We start from the raw sequence: 27,991 nt of genomic DNA on the forward strand, positions 1-27,991 counted from the left end.
TGTCAAGGCGTGGTTTAATGGTTTTATCTTCACAAGAGGTAACACTGCAGATGTTCATACAGACATCATAAAAAATCTGAATACAGTGTTTCATATATTCATCCATATATTGAAAAGTACATGAAATAATATTAATTTTAATAACATAACAAAAGGACAATGACATCTGTAATAAAAGTGGATTACAAAGTGACATTTTATGTAAATAACTCTTAAGAATTAGGAAACAGAAAACAAAATCAAACAATAGTTCCATTTAACTGTATGTAAAAACATTGAAGTGCTATTTGTTCAGAGCTACAAAATACAATTAAAAAGCAGGAAGCGTTTTTTTTAATTTCCTTCAAGGAAAAGTACTATAAAATAAGTTACAGTACAGTGAATTTGTCCAAACCGACTTTTGTTCCCGTCTTCCAGCCTTTTGTAAGCCCAGACAACAGAAGTAACTCATACAGGAGTAAAGAGAGACCGTAGCCTCATGAGAGGCGTCTTCCCCAGAAAGGAAATGAACAGCCGCGCTGTTGTCGATAACTGTGTGTTCATAATATCCGAACAAACTTCTGAAAATGTGAAACCTTCTTATCTTCAACATCATCTGCCCGTGTCCTCGGTAGAAAGAACTTTGTACTTCATGAGCTCAGAAAATTTGACAAATACTTCATGTTTAGTCACATAATACAGAGGCGCGCTCTCATACGTCGTCAGCTGGCAAAGGAGGTATGTTGAACCTTGGTCTAGTGAAAAAAGCCATCTTCTCTCTGCAGACAAAGAACACAAAGAGACACGGATTTATTTGGCTGAAAAAAGCTTGTTATGAGGGACTGGTACATTAAAGTGCTGCTTTATGTCTTAGATGCCAGCATGGCTCGCCCCCTGATCTCATGAATACAATTCTATGTTGAAAGCATCTATTTTTCTTAATGAATAGTAGTGAATTTAAAAGACACATTGATAAAATACATTTTCCAGCTACTCACTCAGTCACTCACTCACTCACTCACTGGTGTGAGGAGATGAAACCACACACATTACTGAGGCTAAAGACGCTCTGACTACTTCGATCAGTGTTACACTCCCAGTGGAGTAACAGTGTGAAAGCTGACTGGCAGTCGGCACAATCCCGACCTGAATGTCTGCACAGGCAGGGGCTCCTTCTGGCTCTGCCCCCTCATCTGCAGAACCTCTTTGGAAGCCTTCCTCAGCCTCCTCTCTGCCGCCTCCTCCTGACGCTGCTCCTGCTTGCTTTGGCCGGCCTGCAGGAACAAAACAGGAAGTCAACTGGCTGAGGCCGAGTCTCACGCAGCTTGCACAGTAACTGAGGTGCTGGGCTTCCAGTCTCACCTGTCTCTGGGCCTCTCTGAGCAGGCAGCGGAAGCGCTCGTCCCTCAGGGCCCAGTGGGGGAGCTCCGTGTCCTCCCTGGCTTGCGGCTCCTCCAGTCGCAGCTTCAGCTCCCTCAGGGCGCTCAGCTCCTCCATCAGCTGCCTCTGACGCGTCCTGCAGGCCTGGAGATCCAGCTCCAGGTCCAGGGAGGTGCGTGTCGGCTGCTCGGCCAGGGAGGAACGGTACGACTGCTGCTCACAAACACACACACGCACACACCTCAGAAACTAGACACTCTTATGTGTGCAAACTTGAGAGAAACTAGTGAGACCGTACCTGCTTGTATCGCAACGTTCTTCTTTCCAACGTGTTCCTGACGAAGGGCGATTTCTTTGGTAGAGTTGAGCTGTCACTGTCACTGCGATATAACTGAAAGGTAAAATCGTTTCACGAAATATGAACAACATAAGTCAGCTGACCAACAGCGTCCTGTCCACTCAGATTCAAAATCAGGGAGAAATTTCATACGTTCACACAAACTCACCCTGCAGACATACTGACTACGGGCGCCCGGAGAGAAGGTCTGAGAGCGGACGATGGTGCTGCCACGCATGAATGGCGAGGCGTGACCCCAGCGACCCCCCCTCTCTTTGGGCCGGACTCGCACCGGCTCTGGGAACAGGCCCTCTGTCATGGTGGCCTTCTCCACCTGCAGCAACAACATTACCACTTCAAAAAAAACGCTGTGTCACAGATGCTTAGTGAGCACTGCCTCTGCTGCAGACGTTACCTTCACTGTGCAGACTTTGTTGGCGGGCTGCTCACAGCGCCCTCCAGTGGTGATGCAGACGCCCTCTGCGCACAGGCCGTCTGAGCAGACGGCTGTGAACGCCGTGCTGTTGCTGCAGCCGCTGTCCACCGACTCCGCCTGCCAGCTCCTGCAAAATACAGCCATGTCACTCGAGCACACATGCTGGAGGTGAACAGAAGTGAATTTTTGTACGTGACACGACAGAACTTGAAAACGGAAAATGCTGCCACCTCTCAGATGCCACCTCCCCCGGCTCATCCTTCTTCTCCAGCCTCTGCAGCTCCAGCTCTGCCTCCCGCTCCTCCAGGTGGGTGGTGGTGGTGCGTGACAGCAGAGTGCATACAGTGTCCTGTAATGTCACGGAGCAAACCATCAAAGGCCGTCCTCACACCGTCAACATTCCTCCTCCCTCCTCTGACAGCCTGAGGAGCTGCTTGGCTGATGATCCACATTCCTGTCAATTACTCACCTTTACGATCTTCACACACCAACACTGTTGGCTAACAACAACTGTAGGAAGACCAATTTCTGCCAAAGGCATGACAGGATTTACAATTTAATCCATTTAATGAAGCACATGAGTCATTTCTTTCTGGAAACATCTCAGAATTCTCATCTTCTGTCTCATCTTTGATATTGTTCCAGCAGCTGGATGCATTAGACTTTCTATTCCCAAGCCCTGACTCTCTCAGGGCAGGAGAGAAAACAAGTCTGTTATGCAATATTATGTTGTAAACTACTGGGTACTTTTCACCTCTTCATGCCAAGCATCTGAAAGGTGTTCCATTATGTATGTTGACATCTGCTGCTTGTGATCACTGCGTCTACATTTTAGCAAATATCTGAGCAGTTTTATATTGTAACGTACAGCACCAACCCAATGACTTTAACAGGGTCAGAAGCAAAAGGAGCTGGAAACAACTGCGTTTTACTAAATAATCCTTAAAAATCTGTAATGTTGTCTGCTGGTTGGGGACAGTTGAACGCGAGCAAATTCAATCTGACACTTTTGCAAATATTATTATAAAGATCTAGGTTGCAGATAATATTTGCAAATGTTTTTATCCTCTTCTGCTACCATCTCTTGTGGTGAACACCAAGGTCCCCTTTCATTTATGCTTCCAACATCCTACATCTTACAACATCCCTTATCATTGCACCTCCTGACATCTAGATTTTTTCTTATAAATGAGAGTATCATTGAGGCCTTTTTCCAATTATTAATATCTATTATTGATGTTAACTAAAATAGTTTTTTGTTATCTTTATTAGTCACATTTATTCACATTTGAGTTACTTATTTTTTTAAATTCTCTGTAAAACACTTTGGTTAACACATTTCCAACCCCTGCAACGTTTCTCTCCATCTCCCTGAAGCTGATACCCAAGATATGCTGTTAGTCACCACTGCTGTTATTTACTGAACCAAACCTCATGTACGTATGTGTGTTTACCGTGGCTCTGGGCCTTTGCTCATCTTCCTGGCTGTCGTGGTGTCTGCGGTGGCTGAGGCTCTTCTGTTCAGGCCTGGTCAGCTCTGTACCGCTCAACATCTGCACTCGCAGCCAATGGTAAACCATCTCTGCACTTCCCTCACAATCAGCCAGACTCAGCTGGGCCGTACCCTGCAGGAACAAAGTACTTTCATTTAGATATCAGCAGATCAGTGCTGTTCAACATGCATGATGAAGCTCATGTATCACTATGGTATCTAAACAGAGCAAAATCAGTGCAGTCGAATTATTCATGCGTCATCAGTGGGATCGTCGCTCTGCCTTTCACACCCACCAGTAGTTCCTCCTGAGCCTGAGGTCCCAGCGAGCAGACGGACAGCTGCAGCGCACACACCGCCAGGGCGTTTGCGGGGACAGGAATGCGGAAGCCTTCGTTGAAACTCATCTGAGACTGTGGCTCCAAGGCCGTACAACAGTAAAACGCACAGGCCCTGCCGGCGTCCAGTGGAATCAAGTGCACCTTCACATACCTGGACATGAAAGGAACATGATGGGATTTCTACTCACTGACAACAGCAATGATGTATATGTTTATGCAGTATGCTGTTTACATACTGCACATGTAGCTGCCCTACTTTAAAAACCAGCCACAGTTTTTTATTCTAGCACTGCTAATCTGGTTCTGTCCGAAGGTGACAAAATCTGCCTTCCAGCATCCAGCATCTCTATAGCTCACTAAGTAATGTGTTGTATCTGGTTTGTTTAATCACTTCAGTATAAAAATTACGACATGGTTTTATGGGGACTTATGTAAACGCAGTTTTAACCTGTTTTATTTTACCTGCCCCATCAAATAAAAGGTAGTCCAACTGAGTGACCCCCCCACCCCCTCCCAACCTGGTAACAATGTTTAGCAGTTGGTTCGCCTTTAGACATGAGTGGTATCAATCTTGTCTAACTCTCCACAAGTGTGTTTCCCATGATGTCGAACTGCTGCTTTAATCATCTGAGCTGAGGGTACTCACACTTTGTAGCCGTCTCTCACAGTGGACCTGTTTAAATTCTTGAGCTGTAGCAGATGTAGTCGGAGAGACTGAGAACTGGACTCCCACCTGTAGACAGGGAAGTGGGACATGGAGCGAGATACTAACACAGAACGATATTTCCACCCACGTACAGGCTACTTAACAATTTACTCACAGCAGTCCCAGCTGGATCTGGGCGGGCTCGCTCACAGACGTCAGCTCTTTCATGTAGGACATCTCATCGGACTCCTCTGCCCTGTCGAAGAAACAACAACACAAGGCATTAAACTAACTGTTTTCTTCTCTGACTGGACAGAGACCTTTTGTATTATCATCTCAAGCAGCATGTATCACGTTTCTGTGCGATTGTTACGTTCCTACCTAACTTTAATGTGATTCAGATTTTAGGATACATTTTTAAGATGTACATCATATTTCTTTGCAGGCCTTGATTGTGTGACTGCATAAAATCCCACTTGGTCAACAAAATACAAATAGTGCAAATGTGGTATCAGAAAGTGTGCTTTGGGTGTCGCAGTTTTCTCCTCTGTCACTAGGAGGGGCAGTTGCTCCAGAGAGCTGAGTGTTTATGCTGTATTGTGTTCTTCTCACCTTCTGCCCCAGGCCTCGAACACGCCGCTGTCTGTGGCCAGAGCATCCTCCGACACACCTGCAGAGACTCTCCTGGCCCTCCTGCCGCTTCTGTTGGCGCTGTTGCCCCTCAGAGTCACTCCTAAGGAGGAAAACACACCCAGTTAATCACCAGGTCATCTTCAGTCTTTGGGACAAGGGTCAGATCTCTTTCACTTGCCTGTGGAGGTGAAAGCCCCCTGAGCCCCGCTGTCTCTGTGACTCTTGCTGTCCAGTTGATGCACGGCGCCGGGGCTGACCGCGTCCTCGCTGCTCAACATGGTGGTGTGGGACAGGGGTTGCGACTGGGCCCGCAGCCCCTCTAACAGGCCGCGGCCTGCCTGCTCCATGTATTCCTCCGTCATCTGGGTGAGCGGACAGTCCTGAGGGGCAGAGTGGTAGGGTGTGTCCATGGGAGAGCTGGGCGGTGACAGAGAAGACAGCGACGAGCGGGAGGAGAGGGAGGCCAGGGACTGCGGGGTGTCGTGGGAGCGTTTGGCTTTGCTCTGGGTCAGGGGGTCGGGAGTGAACATGGAGCAGTCTCTGGACACGGCCTCTGGTGGCAGCAGGTAGCGTAGGTGCGGATCGAGCGGCTCCCCGGCCCCCTCGTGCCGCTCGTACTGGGGGAGGCCGTAGATGTCACTGAAGCTGATGGAGCTGAGGGAGCCTCGGCTGGACGCCAGGGAGCCCCGACTGGAGGCCAGAGAGCCACGGCTGCTGCTGGACGACACCGTCAGAGAGCTGGCAGACAGGCTGGAGGGAAAGAAGATAAGAGACGCATGAGAAAAGACACAGAGGCGACCGGAAGAACAAGTGAAAGCTTGAGGAGTGAGCGTGTGCTGCACCTCTTCAGCTGGGAGTGAAGGTAGGTGGTGATGCGTGTCGCCTCCTCCAGCTGTCTGAGCAGAACGTTCCTCTTCTCCTGCTGCAGGATCCTGTCATCACGTGCACATTGATGCAAAAGAAATTCAATGAGCTAAACAAGTTAAATGAGCACTTAGTCACTTCCTGGGCCTTGACTGAAGGGTAATACTGCAGAGCAACAAGTGTGGTCTATCCTAAAAACCAAAACCTTCATGTATATAATCTGTCCAGCTTCAATTTCCCAGTGTGAACAAACCACAGACTGAAATCTACTGCAGTATAAAATGGGGACACAACTACAGTCCTACAGCTCACTGGGGTTCATGCTTATGGTGTTACAACAGATAAGTTAAGCATGGTGAAGATATGTGGCACATTTTGTCCATGCAGTGATTAATGACGCAACTGGCTCCTACATTCAAGCCACACACACATCAAAACCATAATGAAGGTATATTTGTGGGGAGGGGCTACAGGGTCAGACACTCTCATAAGAAACTCTGTTATCATAACAGTCAAGTATTTCCCTTTGATATTTGGTTTATGAACTACTGTCACTTGGTGGCAGAGGGCGCAGAGGGTTGTGGATGTTATTTATTAAAGTACAATCACGTGTTCTGCACTGCTCATTAGTTTAATGGCTAATGAATGGGAGGAGCTATTCATTTATTAGTGTATTTTATGGTTCTTACTGCATTACTGTCAGGTTTAAATATGCCGAAATAGACAAATGAAGGTGCTGTGTATGTGTGTGTGTGACTAACACTGTTAATCAATCTAACAATATTTATACTGTGACAGAACAAGAAAATATGAAATCTACACAGGTCTGAGAGTAAAACCAGTAAAAAAAGGCCTCAAGTACAGATGTGTGCAAAAATCCTGCAGACTGTCATTTTTCTCACCTCTGATTGGCTCCCTGGCTCTGGGAGCTGTGGGCCCTCTGCACCTCCTCCTCCAGCCTGGAGCGCTCCTCCTCCAGCTGCAGCAGCGTCTCTGGAGGGTGCTGCTGCTTGCTGACCAGGATGATCTCCTGCAGGAGGGCCTCCTTCTCACGCAGGAGCTGCAAGAAGTCCCGGTCGCGGTCCGCCTCGGCCCGCCCCGACCAGCTCTCACTGTCCAGCTGTGCTAGCTGGTGCTGTATACTCTGCATCCTGGGACAACAGCAAGGAAACACCAATGTAGTGCAAAAGAAAAAAAAAAAAGAACGTTTGAACTCCCTCCTTATATCGTTACATCGGGCACTGGGTCGACAAGGGGCAAGCTGACAAATTTATAGTCAGAGGCTGGCAGGTACGAGCTGTGACTACTTGATAGCAAACATTTGTTTTCATAAACTTTCCTGGAGCCAAATGTTGTTGGCACTCACAGTGAGGCACTGGGGGCACAGAGTTTACATGCCATGATCAAAAATAAAAAAAATCACCCCCCTCGTGTCCCTTACAGTCCCTCAGCTCACACACACTTCACAGTCTATTATCAGCCATCATTTATTAGTTAGAATATCAGGTAAATGCAGGATATAGATGTTCCTGATAATAAACCCAAGTATCTGTACCGTCTTACAGTTGGACCTCCAGTACTAGTCAAACATGGAGAAAACAAATGCTGCTTTTGCTGTTGTTTTTTTGGAAATACACTTCTTTGTTTTCTGGACCAGATGTAGAGGAGAAGATTGTCACCACCTTCATGTCTGCAGGTTGGATATGAAGCCGCTGCTTTCAGCTGATTAGCTCAGCTTAATGCATAACTTTGGTTCATGTTGCCTCACTGGCATACAAACATGATTCTGACTTGAAACCCACTCTGCATTATTAACTTATTCTGACTAATGACGACTTATTAATATCTGTAGAGGAGTTTGCTGAGTTAATGTTACCTGCCGTGTTAAGCACAGCCTCTGTGTTTACAGCAATATGGCAGAATCAGCTCCACGTTAACACCAGGCAGACACTTCATGCTGCGACTGTAATGACAGCATTCAGCGCAGTAATGTGCACCTAACCCACGCTGCTGCATCAGCCAGTGGTCTTACAGGTGTGTATCACCAGCACGTCTACTCAGGCAGACTGAGGTGGGATCTGAGTCCTCAGCTCTGATGAAATAACTGTGTTTATGTGTGCTGGATTTCAGACGGAGTGACTCAGTGACAGAGCATGCAAGTTTCCACAGGTCTCCCTTCTCTCGCGCTCTCTCCCCCCTCCCTCCCTGATGTCATGGTTGGCATTGCTGTTACTGGGTCACCACAGCAACATGAATCTTGTTAAAAAAAAGGAGCCAGTGTAATAACACGGTGACTTTTGCTGCTGCAGCTACCATCACACTACTGCCCCTTACAGCTGGAACATACACTGTCCGACCAGGAGCGGATCAATCATTAGCTGACACACAACCTCATGTCGTACTTGAGCTGGATTCATAAGCACCCCTTTTCACAGCTAACAGAAATACAGGCTTCTTTCAGTGTTGATTTTGTCAATGTATAATTTAACCAGCGCTATAGGGTGCGCTGGGATATATTTAACCAAACAGTGTGTATATTAAACCACCTTGCGGAGGAGCAGGGTGTGCTCTGAGGCAGGCGGTGGGCAGTGCTCTCTCTGGCTGTGCACACAAAGGCAGCACACAGTCAGCAGCAGCGTGGCCAGGCAAGAATGTGACCACCCAGCTCATTCCGCTGGCCAGACATCGCTCAGCAGCCGCGGCCACCAGGCGCAAATACTATTCATAACACGCCCTCCCACTGGACGACAAGCAGGGCCTGAGGAGCGAGAGGGGGCTGACGGGGCCTGTGAATCAGTGCTGCATGCCGGTGTGTCATAGTACTACTGCTGATAAACAACAAAGTGACAGACATACTTACTTTTTCTTGGCTTCCTCGTACTGCCAGTTGACTTTCACTTTGTCCACTAAATGTGAGGAATCTTGGGAACCATACTGAAAAAAACAGAAATAAAGGATTAAAAGTGGCTTAAGTTATAGTAGTTTCCATAATGAGTAGTAGTAGAGACATGGCTCAAAGACACAAGTTTGATCAGAATATTCACCATTAGTCATTTCAGATCCACGAGGGGAGTTATAGGGAGTTCCTGCGTTCTTTTAGGTCAGGAGGTCCCCTAAGTTTTGACACTGTCCTACCCCTAAAACAAACTTGTCCCCTCAATAACATTCCCCATCACCCCCCTGTTAGTTTGCTGTGGGCCACAACTAGATTTTTGTACTTTTTGAAAAATTGCCAGGAATAAATGTATGCCGAATTAACTGTTGGAAATTACTGTTTGCAATGTTCCAAACTATCACTGGATTACTTTGATGCTGAAAAAAACTTTTCTGGAGATATATGCAACATTATTTTCATGATTTCCAAGTGGATTTATGGATGTTACTTGGACATGGATGGACTAAAAATATATCACCTGTGTTCAGGTTTGATGAGAATCTGTGCTCAGCCTTATGACTCAAACAGAGGGGGAGTGAACAGATATTGACGATTACGAGCCATGCAACACGTCTCAATCTCTGCATCTGTGCCTCACAGCTTTAAAAAAAGCTGATTTAGGGGGGGAGACAGGGAGGAGTCGCAGAGTCTCCTACCTCTCCCATGATGTCAGTCTGACAGCCAGTGTCACAGTACTGCTGCAGACTGCATGAGTCACCCGTGGTTCCAGTGCTGTTCGCCACCTCGCTGGCTGAGTCGCTGATAGACAAGCTGCTCTGAAAGTTCACCGTCAGCTTCGCCAGGCTCTGTTGGGTGGAGAAGTGATTCATGACGTAACACAGCAGTAAAAACGCAGAATCATCTGCACGATAATGACTGACCATAGTGACTCGACAAAATGTCACTGAGACTTTTACTGGAGTGAACAACAACAAAAAAAAGTGAGAAAACTGAAAAGGAAATTGTTGGATTTTTTTCTTTTCATTTTAACATCAGTGTGTCAGATGGCTCCTGTGTGTGTTCGTGAACAGATAGTGACTTTGCCAGGAAACGCCTCTGCAAATGTGGCCCGACATTCAGGCTGAGTCATCGTCTGTTATTCATGGTATACTCCGTACTCCGTCGCATTTTTGCTTTGGTGACAAAATCAGAGACGCGGTCAGTGAGTCAGACGTCTGGATATGTGTTTTATTACAAAAGACAATGAAGAGCAGAACAGTGGAGGTTAGCAGACACTAGAGGTCAGCAGAGAATATCCCATAAACCATTGTTTCAAGAGTGGAGTGCGGACGGCGGGATGGAGGGGAAAAACAACAGATACCTGGATGAGGTCCTGCCTCTCCTTCTCGCCTGTGCTGATGGCCTTCTTGATGCTCCGCAGCTCGTTGAAGATGGCTTGAGCCTCGTCCAGCTTGTAGTTTGTCTGACTGCAGGACATCTTCCTGTCGATCCTGCCACACAAACGCACACATTAAAACGCCTGCTCCAGATGTTAAAACAGGAACAACAGGATTTCTGATAAACCCCTCCGTCTTTCACAGTGGTTACAAAGCATAATGGAACTACAGACAAACCATAAATGTTTTGAAGGGAATTCTTGAATTATATTGCAATAGAGAATACACACACTTTACAGACTGACTGGGACTTCTCTTTTTTTCTTTAATTTAAAAAAAGGAGGTTCTTGTTCAGACTGGTCTGTGAAGATAAAGAGGAATCCTTCAATAGGTTTCCATTATATTAAGTGGTCTTTAAAAACCATCATCTCCTTGGGCTTCATGTCCCAACCTCGTGTGTGTCAGAGTATGAAAAGTCTGACTTGCTGTGTTATTCTTATCAAGTTTGAGGTCAATGGAGCCTCAAAACTGACAAAGTGTACACAGACACCATGTACGCCTGTTTGATGCAACCAAAAGAAGCGTTTCTTTCCTACAGGTGTCGCAAATAAAGACATTTAGTTTTTTTCCTACAGAACTAACTAACAGTAATGTAACAACCTCTTTTTTTCTGCCTTCATTGCTCTTATTTCTCCTGAATGCCAAAATGTACCTGCAGGACATCATTACACTACATCCACCATCACCCCCACTATAGCTTGCACAAGAATCCAGTCGTTTCCAATGAAGAATGACATCTGTTATTGACTTCCAAGAGACAGGGTTGGTGCTTCATATTAGAAAACAGGTCAGTGGAAAATAAGTCACAAAGAAAATCATCTGATGAGCATCTGAAGTATTTCAGTGTGGGTGGTGACATTGATGAAGTGTTTATTTAGACTGTGGTCAGTTATGAAATACTGACACTGCATGTGACAGGCCAGAGTAAATGCTTATCTCTGTTTGCTTCCACATGCTGAGGTATTGTTTCAGCCTTTAAAGTGCTGCTTTCAAAGGCTGCCTCGTTCGGAGGAAGAACTCTCAGCCACAAGACTCCAGACCACTGGTATTGGGAGTGAAAGAGCTCAGATCCATTCAATGGATTCATCTCTCTTGATAAAATAACCAAATTCAGACAACGCAATGACCAAAGCCAATCTGCTCTTTGAAGTGAGTAGTCTTGTATTCGTCATTGTGGGTGTGAGGAGGGGGTTCGGTTGGTTTGCTGGTTGGGACCTGGAGGGAATGGGGCGCGGTGCCTCCTCCATCACCGGGCCTGGCACGTGGCCCCCACTCTCACCGCAGCCCGCTTCCTTCACTCTCCTTCAACAGCAGGTACTGTTCATCCACCCGACCCTGCCTCTTCCTCCCAAAACAAGCTCTGCTTTGTTCCCCCCGCCCCATTGGCAGGGCTTGTGAGTTTATATGCTTAGCAAAGAAAAAAAAAAAAGCACTACCCACCCTCAGTGCCTGCCTGTTTTGAACCCCCCACCCTGTGTACTGTAAAGAAGCAAATATGCTCACACTTTCTTTAAAGGCAATAGGCTTTAGGTTTGAAGTCTTAAGTCTTTCAAACCACATGTTGAGATGATGGTTACAGTGAAAACGTGTGCAGGGTCTGAAAATGTGGGAAATTTATCAAGATAAGGTGAAATACGCATACGCCAAACTGTCCAGAGGAGATAAACTCCTGACTTCAACTCCTGCATTCTTTGAGTGGAGTAGTGACGATTGGGGGGGAGGGAGGGGGCATTTCTACGTCAGACGCTGTTTGTTTGCTTTATCTGACGCGACATGGCGTGGAGAACAATTAGCGATATTGCTGACAACAGCTGAGATTGTGACAAACAACAGCCGAAGGCTCCCTGCTGGCCTCAACCCTACTGGGCAAAAACCAACCCAGAAGAAACAATAGGATATACACACACACGCAAAACAAAGGACCAAACACACACGCAAAAACTCAAGAGGAGGATGCGTCCGTGTTTTCTGCAAGCTGTGTATTCTCCTGGCTATTCTGGGAATCACTCGAGCTGTGTATTATCTAAGAGATAAGGGACTCTTTGCCAGGACTCAGGAAGTGCAGAGGAATTTGCTGCCAGATATCTCTGTGTTTTTGAAACTGCTCTCCAGCCCCGCAACCCCCCCCCCACCCCCACCCCTCCCTCTCCCCCCTCCCCTCTCCACGGAGCGACTTCCTCTCCAGGCTGAGCCTTGGCTCCCTGCACTCCACTGGTGCATCCTCTTCCTGAGGTGGAGTCCCCTTTTCCATCAAAAACTCCCTCCATTTGCCTTTTCTCAAACGCTCTCTTTTTTTTTCCTCCAAGAGGTGGAGCTTCTAATTCTAACATGAAATTTGGAGCCGCTCGGAAATGTTTCCAGCACAAAAGACGCTATGTGTCTGTGTTCAAACACCAACACAAACTAGAGGAAAATGGGACAACTGCCTCTACAACACAAGCTGAGGAAGAGTACCTCCTGTGAAAGTCCTCTCTTCTGTATGGGTCAAAGTAGCTCCAAATCTATGAAATCTCACCATTCCACACTTGCATGAAGTGAATAATGTCCAATGATGTAATTAAACTGGATCTGTGAGCCATGTGAAACTTTTTAAAAGAGATACAGAAATTCCAGAGCGATATTTTAAGTATGAAAACCTGCTGAACTAAGTCAAATATTTCGTGTGACATGTAGAGAGGAAAGAGAGGAGGAACAGAGGAAGAGAGTTCAGTTGAAGGTAGAGGACGAGAGCGAGCACTGAGGGTGAGAGGGAATGAGAAAGGGAAAAGGCCACTGGGTGGAGAGCAGCGGGGCCGAGTGCTGTAGGAAGGAGAAGGGTGGCCGTGGGAGGAAGGGTGGGCCGGGGACACGGAGGCAGAGGAACACTCACTCCTGCAGGGTCTCCACTCCCATTTCCTTATACTGCAGCTCCTGCTTCACCTGGGCCAGCTCCTGCTTCAGCCTGGAGAGCTGCGGACACAAGGCCGAACACCGGGTTACCATGGCGCACAATGGGCTTCTCTCACCACCTCCACCGGCCAGAACTGCTTAGTCATGACTATTCACATACAGGAATGCTCCGCTGTGTTTATACAGAGACACACGTGCACATGTGTGTATGTGTGCGCGTCCACACACACACACACACACACACACACACAAATACACAGGTTCACATGCTTTCCCTCCTGATGTCTGATTGGGGCTCAGTTTAAGAAAAACACTACAATTCTATCTGTGACTGTAGTCAGTATTAATTCGACTTTAAAGGGGCACTCCACTGATTTCACACGTCAAGTTCAGTTTACTCGTCACAGGGAGGATGATTCAGCCTGTGAAAACAGTTGTATAAACTCCTCTGTGGCAGATTTACTGAAGTTTGAGAAAGTAGTCCTGATGATGTCTTGATACATTTTTAAGCAAACAAACAAACAACTGTGTTACAAACTGGGAATATAGATGTTAAAAAGATGTCAAACAGGGAGCGTCTGGTGTAAGATGCTGCTGAACATCATTGGAAATGTAGAATCCAGTGTTTTGGGGGCTTGACTAAAAGTGAGGAAATCTCAGCCTGTGCTTTGATTTTGACTGTTATATACTGTTTTTATGGGTCTTGTTAGTTAGTCAACTTGAGTGAAGTGCAGTACTGGGTGGGTGGAGTGCCCCTTTCAGTGGAGTTATAGCGTATGATATATCTGATCTTATCGTGTTACCGTTTTAGAAATGATGTTCTCCAAATGATGATTCCCAGCAAACTATAATTCAAAAGTTAACAAATTAGTGATTATGTAGTGAGTCATATGTTTTACATGTTTGAAGAGTTTTGTATATTCTACAACATCAGACACAGTTAGTTGTATTGAACATCAGCTTGATTCTAAATCGTTTTACACACATTTTGGCATGTTTCAATGTAAAAATGATGAGCAGTGATTTCTGGCGAAACATGACTGGCCATAAATCACTTTAAGACTTCACTTGCTACTTTAAATTGTCAGTGTTGAATTGCGGGTGTCGCCTGTGAATCACTGGTCATCATCAGATAATAGACAATACTGTAGACTGTCACATATTGTGTAATTCAATCCTTAAATACACATCTGTCTCGACTGTGTACGGGCTTTGAATTTTTCCAGTTGAGGAACTGATATCAATTAATTATCTCTAACTGTGATTTCTACAGTAACATTCAAATTAGGCGCTGCTCATCTCTCCAGTGTAACACTTGAGCTTAAAATGTGCCTGATCCAGGAAACACCCTCACCCATGTGACCTGATCATGGAGACACATCCAACTCGGCTCTGTGAGTCAGTGACCTAGCCTCTGCCTGACCCTTTGATGATGATCTCACCCTCATCCTCTTGAGGCCCCGGGCCAGAGCCACAGTATCCTGTAGGGGCCACACCCCAGCCCCATTTTCTGCCCAAAAGGGCCCCTCGCTGCAGCCCATTGTTCTCCTCTGATAATGACTTACCCGCTCTCGTCTACATGCTATTTCCACTTTTATTTGGTCAGGGTCGTATTTCGCGTTTGAAGACGAACCCGAGAGTGCTGTGAACACAGAAACAGAGAGGACACAGAGGGATCAGCGGTTAGTCGATAGTGAGGATTCTGAGGTTAACTTGTGATACTGAGAGCTGAAGGGGGATCCGGTGTCGTCTCCCAGCCTTTGCTCTCTGTGGACGTCCCCTGGACGCTTTGTGTGTGACAGCTGGCTGGAGTCGGAGGGTAAACTGGGTGGAGGTCGATAAAAGGGAGGGTGGGGGGAGCCAGGAATGGGGATTTGGAAGATCTTCTACAGATCTGCACCCCCACCATATCCTGAAGGAACATCAACAATATCGCACATCCAGGCCAGATAATCAGGTCAGCTAGGGCCATGTCTTTGGTTGTCATGGAGCCATCCCATTCACACTTCTCTCATCACTTCTTTTTTTCACACGCTCTTTCTTAAAAAATCACAAAACTCAGGGTGTCGTGTGAGACGCTGATGTGTCTTACTGCTGGTGATGGAGCGGTTGTCCTCAGAGAGCTCATGGAAGAGCAACATTTCCTGCTGAGCCAGCTCCAGACGCTGCTGCTTGACCAGGTACATCTCCTTCTTGGCTTTGAGGGCCTCCTGGGCCACCACAAGATACTCCTTCAGCATGCGCTCCTGCTCCTGCCGCCATTGAGTTCGCGGGTTCTCAATCTGGGTGGTCTCTGAGAACAGGACGCAACACCAGAGACTAATAAGCAATAATATAATCCTATAAAGACATAATCAGAAAAGCAAGAGGGTCTTGTGGTGGCTTATTTGCATCAGTTCACCCTATTGGCATTCAGCTGCCATGTCTCCAGTGTGTTATAGATTACACAGTGAAATCTGTGTTCGTACCGTTTTTTCCGATTCATAACACTTTTGTTTTTTTAATAGCTTAAAGACAAACGAGGATATACTCACTGTTGATGTGGTCGATGTAATAAACTCCCACTTGCTGGTCATAAACTTCCTCCCACCCAAGGGGCAGTTCATCTCCAACACAGTCGGCAAACGTCAGCGGTTTGGTGATCCTGAAATGATTTAAAATCTATTCAGTGCAACAGTGATCCCAAGGAATGCACACGAGGGCTTTGCTATCAGCTTGAGCTATAATAGTAATACAGTATCTATGTTAACTGGATTGTACACAGCCTTACAGAAATGTGGTTTTCCACATTACATAATTTTCCCTGTTAGCATTAGATGAACTACAGCGTGCCCCGCGCCATTTATCATGTTTATAAAAGTGTGTTTTCATTGTTAATCGAGGGGAAAGAAGCAAAAAGTAAGCAATCATTCCAAAGAATAGTCTCTCCCGCAGCACCCTGACCCTCAACTTTAAAACTCTGGAGCAGAGTTGTGGTGGTCTTTAGATGCATTTTATTATCTCGAAGAGAAACCCTGTCGCAATTCAGAGTGATCATTTCAAAATCTGCCCCATCAGACTGCTGGATATTATCTAAGTACACAGCATTAGTTTCATAGCACACAAACACAATTAATAAAGTGTTATTACATAGAGATAACATTCATTTATGCTTTACTAAAATGGATTATTTTTAAATTTTATGTTGGCCAGTCCTGGAAACTCTTCACTAATTGAATGTGTCTTACTGGTTCACCACTTTTTAGAGATCCTTCATATCCCAAGAATAGGTTACTACAGCTACATCTTTGAAATATTCATTTCTCAGAGAATGTTAGCTAGTATTATTGGTACATGTTTTTAAACAATCACTTGTAAAAAAAAAAGTCATTTCATTAAAAAAAAAAAACCCATACGTAAGCTTTAACACAATTGAAACATGCTACAGCTATCCTTCCCTACAGCTAAACTTACTTTGGTGAGCTAGCATCTGGGCATTTTAATTTGATATCACACACACATGTAAAGGCAGAAGCTAAAGAAAATAAAACAGCCAAACTAATCACACTAAAAATCTAACATTAGCTTAGCAGGGAGTGCCAGATCAGCTTTTGACTCACTTGGAAGTTACTGCGGTTAATCTAAACTGAAAATGGCTTCTTTACACTTTCATTTACATTTCTCAGCTTTTCTGTACTCTCTGCCTTTGAAACGCAGGAAGGTTGCGTGTTCACACATCAATAAAAAGTCAGTTCAGACTTAGATTTAGTCCATTTTAGTCTACATGCTGAGATAAATATACAATAAATGTCAAAATTCATGATTATTATAACATGAAGCCTGGAATACACTTACTGAATGCACAACAGTATAGATGAACTTATTTAACTCTTTGAGTTTGCTGTGATATTAAGGTGATTTTCAAGTTTAAATTTGCAGGGAACAAATATAGACAATGAAGGACTGCCAAAGTGTAATGATTTACTGAGCCATGTGTGTGGATGTGGGCCCCATCAGCACCCACCGTGTCAGGCTGTAACACTGACTATGACGGGGCAGCGCTAATGACATCAGGCGGATACATAACCACCTCCACTAATCTGCACATATCAGCGAGCCGTGAACCAGTGGGTCTGATGACAGCAGTGCACACAGTAACTGTCTGATTACCATCAATCAGCGCAGACCAAAAAAAACAAACAAAAAAGGGCCCATGGCAGTGACCCCTTCCACCACAGTATGATCACAATGCAGACAGTGCATAAGGCCTGGTTCTGGTGAGGTATGAATACAATGAGGGGACGGCCCGGAGAGAGTAGCCGAGGCATTCTGCAGCACATTCCTCAGGAGCCAAACACTGCTCTCTGCACACACACACACACACACACACACTTGGGACAAACTCACTTCACCAGATCTGAGGACACGGTTTCCAGGCCAAATGCCACCAGCACTGAGACACATGCTGATGATTCAAATAAGTAGGAAACACAGAGGTGCTCCTGCTTTCTCACAGCACTTAATAAAGCCTTCATTGTATGGCATACAAACAATCTAAAAAAGATACTGTTCATTTCATCCTCAGCAAGTGTTCTGTGCTAATAATAAATTGTTCACATATGTTCTTTTTGGCACATGCGTTGCTATTTGCATGCACTGGAAGCAATTCTAGTTGATGATGAATCACACAGCCTTGTCAAAAACCTTTGACAATGCCTCAAATTCACTGAGCTCCCTTTGCATTTCACACATTTTTGGGAAATTCTACACGCTTTGTCACAGCTGTGCAGCTTTGCATGTAGGGCTGGATTATCTAACAAAATCAGTGCTAGTTTCCTCCTGTAATCTGAATCTGACAAAACTCAGGCAGATATTGTGATCCATAACTGAACACTTTAATATTTTTTTTAAATTATAGTACAGGGCTACATAAATATTTAATTTCATGTGATGGACAAGAAAGTGACGTGCTTTTGGAAAGTTTAGTAGATCCTGAAATAAAGATAACACGATTGTGGAACTGCAGCTAGCAATAGTTTTCTGTGTTTTCTCAATTAATTGTTTGTTTTAAAAGTCTTGAAATACTCCAATAGAGCCTGAGGTGATGTCTTCAAATGCCTTGTGGTCCCAAACGCAGACACTCAACTCAGTGATATGAAACACAGAACGTCCTTTCATTGGAGAAGCTGGAACCAGATGATGTTTGACATTTTTGCTTAAAGATAACTGATGATGATGAATTTAACAACTTAACTTAAAATGATAGTTAACTCATAACCCCTCACCTACTTTACAGATTTCTGAGCTGTGAGAACTTTGAGCAAAGAGTGATTTTTACCTCCTCTGAGGCTTTAATTTGAATAATTTTAGAGGCCTGAAGAAGGGGTAAAACTAGTCAGTATTTCACAAGAAACCTGTACTAAGAAAGTCCCAAAATGTGCACGATAACTTCATGTAGAACGTTTTTGTTCCAACTTGTTGATCATCTCCTGACCACTTACAATCATCTTGTGATCCCAACGTCAGCCTGGTAACCACCAGACCAATCAGTTCATTGCCTGATCATTTCATTTCTCTCACCCCGACCAGCTATAAATAGAAAAGATGCAGAAAAGTCCAACATATTCCACAAAAAAGACGAGCAGCCGCGTCTTAAGTAACTACACACAGTGAGTGGTGTGTTGACGGCGTGTAAAGAGGATTCTCACACGAGCTGCACACACATGCAGCAGCCGAACACGAGGACAAGGCAAACACGAGCACACACTCCTCACCTGCTGAGTGTTTGTCAAAGGTAAACAAATGTAAAGACACTAACTGCACTTGTAAATACTTAAAAAACACTCAGACAGGGTGGTCGCACCTTGCTGTTGGCTTTTATGTAAATAATGACAGAGAGGACAAGAATCAGAGGCATTAAAACTAAGCTACATAAAGTCATAGACAATAGCCACAAGCAGTAGTTGTGATATAATTTGGATTGAGTCAAAGCAGTAAAGGGGGGGGTGGGAGGCTGTGTGACGTCAGAGCTTGGTCCTGAACTGCCCTGCGACCTCCTCACAGAGACAGAGACGGAGGCAGAAACACGTCCTCTCACATATCTGAATGTGAAGATCTGAATGTCTGGTTTGTCACGCAGTCTTGTGACAGCAGCCTCTGTTTTTCCAAGTCATGTCTTAGTCTTGGGAGACTAACCACTGCTGCATAGCACAGGGCGTGCACACACACAAACACACACACACACACACACACACACACAGCAAACGCATTTAGGGGAGGACTCGGCCAAAGCATCGTAAAATCTCAAGTATGACACGACTTAAAGATCATTTCTATCGATCGCTTTTTCCCCTCAGTCAGACGAGCTCAGGGAGAAAAATAACTGTGTCATCCCCGTCAGACTGACACAGTGACCCTAGGTAATCCCGTGTTTGCTGACACTGTGAATCGGTCAACATTACCCAACAGTTTAATGCCGATCTGCCACTGCTCTGCTCTGGTATGCCGGGCCAAACACTGATTACTATCATAACTGTATCACTATGGGATTGTCATGAGGCTCCTGCAGGATTACAGGATCCCTACAGCAGGTCATGGTAGGGACTATTTAAGAGAGCAGCACGGCTCTGTGGACGGTTTTGTCCGATTTTGGTCCACACCGAAATATCTCAACAACTACAGGATGGATTGCCATGAAATTTTGAACAAACGATCATGGTCCAGAGAGGGTGGTTCCTACTGATCAGCTGACATTTCCTCTTGAGATGCCAGCGGGTTCACATTTGTGGTTTTTAGTGAAGTATCCCAACAGCTACTGGATGGATTGACCCAAAATTGGATGGATTACTGAAATTTGATTCAGATATTAATGTTCCCTTCAAGAGGAGCTGAATTAACTTTGATGCCCTGGAGTTTCATCTGCTGCCGTCATCAAGTCAAAATGTGTCCAATACTTTGGTTTATGACCAGAAACCCACAAAATAATTATATTCCCATCAACTGTACTTCGTGTTTAGCTCCAATTGTCAAATGTTGGCATGCCAACATGGTAACCTGTGGTGACAAACTACTATACTATAGGTATACTGTGCGCTACACCTGCTTAGCATTAGCATGTTAGCATTGTCAGCATGTTAGCATCTGAACGTTACCATTTAGCTCAAATCACTGCTGTGCCTCAATGAGCAGCTAGCATGGGTGTGGACTCTACTGAGATTCAATGACGATACTCTACATAACATGACTATTTTTTCCAAAATAAGTTGCAGGCTTTTGTAATCGGTCTACGTTTTTATTATATTTATATGCAACCATAGGTAACTTTATTCAAAATAAACCAGAGATTATGTTCACTGCCCTGAATTTTTAGCTGTATCTGATCTGTCACTCTGTAAACGTGCATATCTAAGCTTTGATGCACAAATGACATAAAAACAAGAAATAAACACGTGAGATTATTAATAACAGCCAAAGTCTTATTCTAAACTTGGACACATTCTCCAGGATCCCCTTCAATCAAAGAGGAAACAGAAAATGAGATCGATATCTGAAAAGGAAAGAGAGAGACTGACAGAATGACAAGCATGTTCAGCTGTGGAGGAATGAAATGCTGCAGGGCCTGCTCGTGTCTCACAACTTCCCAGCAAAATATATTTAGTTGTCAAAGACATTTGATAATTCTAGAATAATCTGTGCCATCCTGGGTTGTCCCCGAGGATATTTCTATCTGCAGCAGCCCGCCTTTGCCTGGCGACGGGCTGCTGCATGGGAAAGGCATGTGAAACTGGAGTCTGGGCCACTGGACCTCGCCTGGCCTGGTCATCCCCAGCAGCTCCTCAGCCTTTGTTTCTCTGCTGCAACGGTGTGCACATCAAGACTCGTGGGCATGACACAAACACGTTACATTACTTGTTATATTTGTTTATGGAGAAAGAGGACGGCTTTTAAGTATTTTGGACCGGAGTTTCTGTCCTTCAGCTTGGCCACAACAGCCACATGTTTTCATGCAGCTAACAAAACTCAAAGGCCCTCCTGCTGCCTTTCATGCAGTTCACTCAGTTCATATCAAATTAAAAAACGTGGAGCTGATTATTCCACCAAATGTGTTAATTTAGACAAGTTGTTGCCAGTGCAGTCCACTCAAGAGTTCCTATTGCACATGGGATGGATTTTTGACACTGATGTTTAATGGTGTGATGGTTTGCTGTATAAATACACCAAACACTAGTAAGATAAAACGGCCAGAATCAACCACAGCAGGAGACCGTTGCGTAGGAGCACGCCTCAAAAAGAAATCACGACAAACTTATTCAACCACTGAACGTCTTCCATCTTCACAGTGAGCCAGCTGCTGATGTCTACAAATTGAGGTTTGAACTCTGGATGACAAGCATTGCATGCAAGACCGGAAAAACAACAAATGTGATGACGCCGACGCCTCGTTGAAGACGGGCATGAGGCAATAACAGAGAATTCTGTATCTCCATATTTTAACTCCAGCGTGCACCACGAATACCACCTGCTTTGGCTCCCATATAGTCGGCTCTTCTCCAGACTGGATGACAGACAGTCTCTGAGAAAAAAAAGGCCACAAGTGTTGTTGGTCTACGAATTCCTTTCTGTGTTAAAAAAGAACAACAACTTTGGGAGGAATGTCATTTATGTCCAGCCTCTCTGAGTGCCTGCTGCTGCATTTCAGAGCAAGGCCTAAAGCAGCTGACAGACACACAGACACCCGCTTCTCCCATTATGTGTTGAATCTTATAGAAATAGGTCTCCTATAAGTAGACCGACATCACTGTCTCTGTACACATTTAGACGGAGTCTGGACACATGGGAAGAGCACAGTTGGGTTCACTGTGACAAAAGTGGCACAGTCAATACAGCTACCAGGGCTGGAGGGACTATCCTACTGGAAGTGCTGTTTCTTAACTATAGTATCACTCAAAGAAAGGCAGTCTACTGACTAAAAACTATTACAAGGAAACGTAGCTTTAGAACTGCTTTGAGTAGAAAACATATGGGCTCTGTTAAAGAGCCAGCGCAGTGTCCACACACACACACACACACACACACACACACACACACACACACACACACACACACACACACACACACACACACACACACACACACACACTATAGAATATATAAGGAATCTTTCACACAGGGTTCAGAGTATTCAAGTCTAACCGTCTAAAAACAGGGCTGACCACATTTTCTCACTAAAAAGTGGTAACACTTCATTTTAAAGGAATATTTTGAGTTAGCCTGGCCCTGTCAAAAGCTGACAGAACCCAGCGACCAGCAGCTCTAAAGCCACGCTCAGGCTGACGGCAGCCTTGCGTGAATAAAACACAGCCGTCTCATTTATTTGAATGAGATCAGTCTGGTGACGCAGCGGAGGTGCCAACGCAGGGAGCTCTGGCAAAATAACGTAGCGTCATCCAGCATGACGTTGATGCTGGTGTATAAACAGATAATGAACAACCACATAATACGGCACAGTTGTGATGACATATAAGGTGTCTTCAAAGAGAACAGCAAACATACTGAAATGACTTTATATCTGCTCTCAACTACTTTGTCGTGTATTACAGACACATTGGATGTTGATATACTGCTTGTAAATGCTAATTGGAGGTTGTTATAATGTCACCAAAAAGTTTTAAGTGCAAGTGCTCATTTTAGAGTGAGCACACTAAACTACACGAACGTGAAAAGCTGCTGAATAAAAGCTAGAAAGTAGAGAGACGTACACACAAAGTAGAGCCGCTGTTGTCAACTACATTTTTTTTCTTTTTGAATAAGAATTGTGCAGATGTGTGGAAGGACAAAAAAAACAATAGTGGCCCAGAGCTCGAGGTTGGTCCACTGAGTTTGGCATGTCCTGTTTAGTTAGCATTCTTCACAATATACACATAAAACACAAGCAACCTGCAGTGTGACTGCTGAATGGAGATGCTTCAGAATCAACACGCAGCCTGAGAACTGATGCAAAGCAATATCTAGGCAATTAATACGTGTGTTTACGGTTGTAAATCACGGTTGAAATAAAGGTAATCAGTTGGGAGAGCAAAGCATCAAAGGGAGTAACGGCTGTCACACGGCCTGCTGGAGGAAAGAGGTCTGAACAAGGAGCGAGGTGGACGCTGAAGACAAACATATTGTCTGCTCTTGAAAAAGAACACAAAAAACACATAGGGCAAAATGACACTGGATCAAGCAATGGCATGTTCGTAACCCCCCCCCCACCCGCCCCTGCCCTCCTCACCAAAAGACAAAAAAGAGCCATCATAATGAAAACACTGGGGGAAGCAAAATAACAGCGGGGTTCAGCGCATGTGAATAACCTTTCGGTGCTGGAAACACAGCTCACCCTTTCCAGAATAATTGAATTTGGTGTGCTTTGTGACCAAGTATAAAGGCCTCCCTTTGCTGAGCGGCAGGCCGGCCATGGCTGTTGCATAACAGAGCTAATAAAGGAGGCCTACAGGGCCCAGGATGGAGAGGAGGAGGCAGACACGTGGGAACTGCCTCTGTTCTGCTGCTTTGTCTGGGGCCGCGAGCAAGCAGAGCCCCTGGGCATTAGTGTAGGCATGCCTAACATAACGCTCATTCCACAGTAACAAAAAAGCCCCACAGAACTGCTCGGCTAATCTGCAGGAGCTGGCAGGGCCGCCCCGAGCTGCTTGAGGTATCCACCGTCCTCAAAGACATAATCACCATCAAGAGTGAACGCTGTGGGATGTAGGTGCTTGCTAAGTGCGGTGTTTACAGATTTTCATTTCCCTCTCTGCGCTCGAATGTCAGCTCGCATCATGGTGAGGCTAAACACCACACTTTGCTCTTCTGCAAGCCCTGTGCGGAGAGATGCTCCACCAGTTTCCCAGGTATCTGTGCACTGCGTTCACACATCCATCTAATTTTTCACTACACGCTGCCATCTAACCAAAACAGCTCCATCCAGCTTCTTCGCGGCCTGCAGACGCCCAACTCAGCAGCAAACATGAACTCTGGCTGATTTGCAGCTCTGTTACAGCGCATCATGATCATCACTGACAATTATGCTTGAGCTCAATGGCTCTTGTGTTTTAGTGATTAGGCGATAATCCACCGCTGACACGCCTCTCTGCGGGTCAGCAGACTCGAGGCTCTCACACATCGGACGACCCTAGCAGCGAGCTGTTCGACGCACCAGATCACAGGACGGTGTAGTACCTGCACTCGGCATTGCCGCACAAGGTGGTCACACAAACGGTTATACTGAGCTTTTGTTACTGGAGCGTCAGGAGTTCGAGAAAAGTTCCCGAGGCCTTTGTTACACTTCAGACACGGGTCAGATTATACCCAAAATAAGGAAAAGTTTGATCCCTGCCAAATAAGGCATGTTTCAGTCCCCTCACTCTCACACTGTCACACATCAGACCGCCACGGTACGACGAATACAGACCTGTGTGACTGGGTAATATTTACCGATCAATCCACAGCACAGAGATTCCACTTCTGGCTATCAAGACTAACTGCAGCTGAAACAGTCAATTTGATTAGTTGATTGAGAAATTAAATGACAATTTTGTAACTCTTGATTCATAACGCTTAAGTCAATTTTTGAGCAATGAATTGAATATTTGCTATATTTTCTTATGTGATTTTGAATTGAAGATCTTTGGGTTTTGGACTCTTGTTCGGACAAAAAAAAAGATCTCTGAATAAATGCATTTTTCATTATTTTCTGACACTTTATATAGACCCAACAAATTAATCTAGAAAAAAATTCGACAGATCGATCAATATTGGAAATTATCACCATAGGATCTTCTAATTAAAACTAGAAAAATGGCTGATTCAATGTGAACAGATTAATACAAGTGTGAACATTTAAGTTAAAATCATGTAATAATAGGACCATCCCTGAGCTGACTGAGCTGTCGAACAATAACACCATCACTTTAAGGAGATCAGCGGAGGTGGGATGATCGCCTCACTCCTGACCGTCTGGCTGTCTGAATCTCACCACCGGCACCTGACTAAGTTTGGTTCATGTTTCATCTCAGCCGTCTCTCTCTCTCACGTCTCCTGTTCACCAGCTCGTGTAGCAGTACGTCACACTCAGTTAAAGCCTGTAACTCATGATGATGACGAAGGCCTACAATAACAGCATGTGGCAGATACCAGACAACAACCCTTACACCACCAGCCTTTGATTTCAGCTGCATTTAAACAGAGCAGCTGTCAAACACCGGGAAAAATATGAAACCCTTATCATCACTCTCTGCTGCTGCCATCCACATCAGGCCCAAGTGGCACGCAAACAGCCCCTTTATCTGCTGGGTGGAAAGGACTACATTTTTTAAGAGCGGCAGCACTGACTGGATAGCTGACACCTTTTTGTATCTGTTGCATGTTAGCAGAAAGTCTGCTGTGGGGCTGTGTAGTGATGTGATTTATTGGAGAGTCAGTATCAGGTGGTGACAGAGGACATTCCTCTGGCCGAGATCACCTATAAATCACTGAGCACTGAGCAACCAGAACAAATGCAGAAAACATTCTTTAGTCATGCAAACGTAAAAAGCCCAGTGCTCAAATGCGATCCTGTGAAACTGCTATCAGCTTCACATAACAATGGTTAATCAACGTGCAGGCAGGAGGGGGGGGGGGCCTTCAAGGAAATCAGGTTTTTCTTATCTAGATTACAAGCTGCTACTACATTCCCACTGCTGAAATCAGCCGCAGCAAATCTAGTTTGAAATGTTACACAGAAAGAGACGGAAATTGAGCCCCATGTCTCCAACAGTACTTGGAGTGTTGTTTTTGTCAGGCACTGTGATTTTCTGCCTTTCCCTCATAACGCAGCAGAGTTAAAATACTTGCTATAATTCCCAGTAATCTCCCAAAGTCTGCTTTGAATGCCTGATTGAGCCCGTTTCTGGGTTGGTGAAATCCCAGTCCCCACAAAAGCACATCCTTGCAGCTTTCCCAGTGGCCCGACTAGCATTCCTCACATATTTTCACAAAGCTTTCTGGGAGTTGGAGTTTAAAGCTCTTGCTGCACTACGCTCCATTCTCAAATGCAGTGAAACACACACATTACAGGTCATTTTGGGATGAAACGCAGCGTTATTGAGGAGACTTGACATCACTGAACTGGGGGTGTCTTCACCTGTACGAGGGGAGCTGGATAACAACAGGTCACTGTGTTAGGTGTGTGTGTGTGTGTGTGTGGAGCAGGAGTGTGTCAGCTCACTGCAGTCACAAATCTACAGAGATCACTGATGAGTCTCAGTGTCTGAGGTCTGACACAGGCAGTATCTTCATCCATGAAGAGGAGGCAGGTCCCTGAAGCCTGACAGGCTCCAGGTGCAGACTCTCACTGAACTCTGCTGCTGTCCGAGGAAACAGATCAAACCGGAAAGGCTGAGCTGCAGTGTGACTCCTTGTCAGGGACCTGTCAGCCTTTAAACACTCTCACTACAGGGGACATATGTTGATGCGGGGTAGGTGGTGACCATGGGCGGCACATCCCGTGTTTGCATGGGGACCTCTTCCAGAGGTGGGGAGGCCGCAGCTGCTGCCAAATCTCATCTGATCCATCGGCCGTGGCTACTATACCCAACCATATGTCACATTAAAGGGAATGGAGGGAATTCACAGCCACGAAAGGCAACAACAAAAAGAAAATAGTGCCCTCACTTGTAGCCGTGGCCCCCTCCGCCCTGAACCATCATCCCCTCCGCTGAACTGTGCTAGTTTGTCAGGACGACTTGTTGAATTAAAACTACTCTAAGTGAGTGTGTGTGTGTGTGAGAGAGAGAGATACTCCCGGGCCTGTAGCATACCTATCTCTGGGGTCAATCCATGAAGTTTGCCGGGTGTTGTGGTCGATAAAAAACACTCTGCCATCGTAATCCCGGGCTTCCTCCCAGCCCGCGGGCAGCGGCAGCTCCGAGCTCTCTCTCCGCTTACCGCCGCTGACCCACGGCATAGCGTCGGGATGGTGAGAGGGCTGGAGCCCTCTGCCCTGCTTTTTATCCCCCCGAAAAAGTCGCTCCTCACTGCATTACAACAAACTCGACCTCGACGCACTTGTCGGCGCAAACAACCGAGACGCAAATACAAAACTTTCCAGCGAGGTTGTCTGTAACAAAAAAGAAAAGTCCCGCCGGAGGAACATCCACGTTTCTGCTCACAGCCCCCCAAAAAGCAGCAGCGCAGCGCTCTCACGGTCCTCGGTCCTCCATGTTCGCCTCCTCCACCATACTTCATTCCTCCGTGTCCATATTCGGCTGCAGCACATTTGCATAAACGGTCAGACGTACGACGGAGGGAGCTGCTCCGTCCAATGGGGAAACTTCAGGCCCCAGCTCTCCGACCGAAGTGTGCTGAGGCCGTGAAAACATGGTGGACTGCGTTTACTTCATGTTTCACCTCAATAGTGCAGTCAGCAGGGACACAGAGACACTTTTCAACACAGTTCAGCAACCTGTGGATTAGCGCGGCACAACGAAACATTAACTTATTCAAATAAATGCATAATGTCAGTGTATGAAAATCACTGAAACTGGAGTTTAACTACAATCTGACCCGTGAACTGCTCCCCGCTGGACAGTAACACACCCCTGGTTAATTGCTGCCTTCAGGGTCCCTTCAGTGGATCAGCAGCGCCACCTGCTGTCTGCAGCGC

The 27,991-nt window shown here is 45.6% G+C and overlaps 1 protein-coding gene across 1 annotated transcript; it reads right to left on the reverse strand.

Moving 5' to 3' along the window:
• wwc3 (WWC family member 3) lies at positions 1 to 27,573 on the reverse strand. Its single transcript, XM_070831968.1, has 23 exons — positions 27,147 to 27,573; positions 15,864 to 15,973; positions 15,422 to 15,622; positions 14,895 to 14,971; positions 13,310 to 13,389; positions 10,365 to 10,494; positions 9,700 to 9,849; positions 8,969 to 9,042; positions 7,011 to 7,259; positions 6,087 to 6,176; positions 5,423 to 5,994; positions 5,224 to 5,344; positions 4,787 to 4,867; positions 4,612 to 4,698; positions 3,921 to 4,116; positions 3,587 to 3,757; positions 2,363 to 2,481; positions 2,112 to 2,259; positions 1,866 to 2,030; positions 1,658 to 1,750; positions 1,342 to 1,572; positions 1,126 to 1,253; positions 1 to 758 (listed from the first exon to the last, which is right to left on the reverse strand). The coding sequence occupies exons 1-23, from the start codon at positions 27,290 to 27,292 to the stop codon at positions 692 to 694; spliced, it is 3,486 nt and encodes a 1,161-aa protein (XP_070688069.1). The 5' UTR covers positions 27,293 to 27,573; the 3' UTR covers positions 1 to 691.
• Positions 27,574 to 27,991: the final 418 nt, after the last annotated feature.

The sequence above is a fragment of the Pempheris klunzingeri genome, chromosome 6, assembly GCF_042242105.1.
Source record: "Pempheris klunzingeri isolate RE-2024b chromosome 6, fPemKlu1.hap1, whole genome shotgun sequence".
NCBI classification, from domain to species: domain Eukaryota; kingdom Metazoa; phylum Chordata; class Actinopteri; order Acropomatiformes; family Pempheridae; genus Pempheris; species Pempheris klunzingeri.

Coding starts and splice junctions, on each gene's coding strand:
- wwc3 (XM_070831968.1), bottom strand. CDS start 27,292: ATGCCGTGGGTCAGCGGCGGTAAGCGGAGAGAGAGCTCGGAGCTGCCG. Junction 5,345..5,422: donor GGGGGCTTTCACCTCCACAG/GCAAGTGAAAGA, acceptor TTTCCTCCTTAG/GAGTGACTCTGAGGGGCAAC. Junction 4,117..4,611: donor GTGAGAGACGGCTACAAAGT/GTGAGTACCCTC, acceptor TTTCATGTCCAG/GTATGTGAAGGTGCACTTGA.